At 39.5% G+C, this 1,972-nt stretch overlaps 1 protein-coding gene across 1 annotated transcript in view; it reads right to left on the reverse strand.

Annotated features, from left to right (window-relative positions):
* LOC109308457 (multidrug resistance protein 1-like) overlaps positions 1-1,972 on the reverse strand; it is a 74,750-nt gene that overhangs the window by 67,569 nt on the left and 5,209 nt on the right. The window contains exon 3 of the mRNA XM_019532764.1: positions 982-1,054. Within this exon, the coding sequence (XP_019388309.1) occupies positions 982-1,054 (73 nt within the window). The remainder of the gene's footprint in view (positions 1-981; positions 1,055-1,972) is intronic.

The raw sequence follows: 1,972 nt of genomic DNA on the forward strand, positions 1-1,972 counted from the left end.
GGTTAGATGGAGGTCTTGCACTCTGTCTAAGAACCTATGTGAGCGGTCAGACCTGGCTGACTGCTCTTCCCAGCAGATGTCCGGGAAGTTCAGGTCCCCCATGACTACCACATCCTTAGACTTCACTACCTCAGTGAGCTGACCTAAGAATTCCTGGTCTAGCTCTTCCCCTTGGTTGGAAGGTCTGTAGTAGACACCCACTGTTAAGTCTCTTTCCCCTCGACTGCCTTGTACTCTAACCCAAAGCACTTCAGAGTGCCCTTCCTCTGACTCCTTACTAATTGACGAGGATGTGTATTCCTCCTTAATATAGTCTTGATGGACAAGATGTTCTGCAAGGGCCTGAGATATCAGTAATAGAGTTACGCTTGTCCAGTGATATTTTTCGCTATTGAACTTAAGAAACTAGTGGATAATAGCCATTGACACTTTACAACATAAAAACCCCCTCATTTCAGTTCTGTCCATTTTAATGGTACATTTACAAAGACGGGCAATAAGAAGAAAGAAAGGAAATAATAACATTTTGGATAAAGATGTTATTGCAGGCACAGACGGTCTTTTGTAGGGGGGAGAGAATGGGAGATACCAGCACGGTGAGGAAGGGGAGAACAAAGGTGCATACAACCTGATACAGGTAGGCAAAAAGAGTCCTAGCTATTAGGGAAATTGGTAGTGAGCTGCAGGGACTCCATGCAACAGAAGAGAGTAGGAGGGTAGTGTCCACAGACTTTGCTCAGGGAAGAATAGAGAAATGGAAGACTTCTCCAGCAGTGTGCAATGAGTGCAGCCTAACAAATGAACAAAGTGCGCAGCCCTCTCATGATGTGTAGAATTTTGACTGACATTCATTTAGGTCCTAGCTAAATGTTTATTTCATTGTTTTAAACACAATTATTTTTAGGAAAAGGATGGTTTGAACATCCTGTATCACAGTTTAAAAGAAAAGCAGTCATGGAGATAACTAAAAAAGCTTAATACTTAGCCATGTCTTCCTCCAGGTTCTTATAGCTAGAGTAATTCCCTGCAGAAATATTTCCCAAAGAAGAATTCCCTGAAAGAAATACAGAAGGGGAAAAAACCCATTAAATACTTTTCAATAAAGCACATTTTAATAACTTCATTCAATAAACTGCTAATTCCCCAAGATGCTCAGCATACCCTGACACGTTTTAAATAGCATAGGCTCCAATTGACTTCAGTGAGAGTCAAAGGTGTTCAACATTTTTTAAGTGTATGGTGGTAGATTAAACGTTCAGGATTTTATCGCTAGTATAACAGTGGTAGTAAAAATATAATAATAAATTCTGTTTTTAGTTACCTAAGAACTACGGTTTAATTTAGATCAAAATATTGCTTGTCATGTGAAGAATGCACATTATTTTTAACAATAATTAAATATACTTACATGGCTCTTTTCATTCAGAAATGAAGCAAAGCATTTTATAAATAGAAGCCCAAATACTGCATAAATACTCAAGAAATCTATCTGAGGACAATGCGGTGGTGGTGGCTAGACCCATTCTAGTTGATGAAGACTAGCTAGTCACTTAACACTAAGCTGGAATGTAATTTTAAATCTTAATGTGCAGACAAGCTCTTTGTCTTAGCACTTCACACCTGATCATATAAATGTATTGGATGTGTGTTCCCTGTAAACACTTTATACAATTCCATGAGGGAAAAAGAACCCCAAGTTTTAGATCAGAGGCCTTCATATCATAATGAAGAAAGAAAGCTTACAACAAACACAGTCCTAGAGTTTGGATACATGAACAGGTTACAGCAAGATAAACTAGGGAATAAATTCACTACGGGTGCAGACAATTGCAGCTCCCAGGTTTAACTCATGATGATTCATAGAAATTGCCCTGACTTAATCCCATCCCTCTGCTTCAACAGATGTTAGCTATTGGATCAGGAGGGTGGAGGATTGGCTCCAATCTGCATCTTCCCCTGGCTTCTCCCTTCT

The sequence above is a fragment of the Crocodylus porosus genome, unplaced genomic scaffold (assembly GCF_001723895.1).
Source record: "Crocodylus porosus isolate Cpor-Errol unplaced genomic scaffold, CroPor_comp1, whole genome shotgun sequence".
NCBI lineage: Eukaryota > Metazoa > Chordata > Crocodylia > Crocodylidae > Crocodylus > Crocodylus porosus.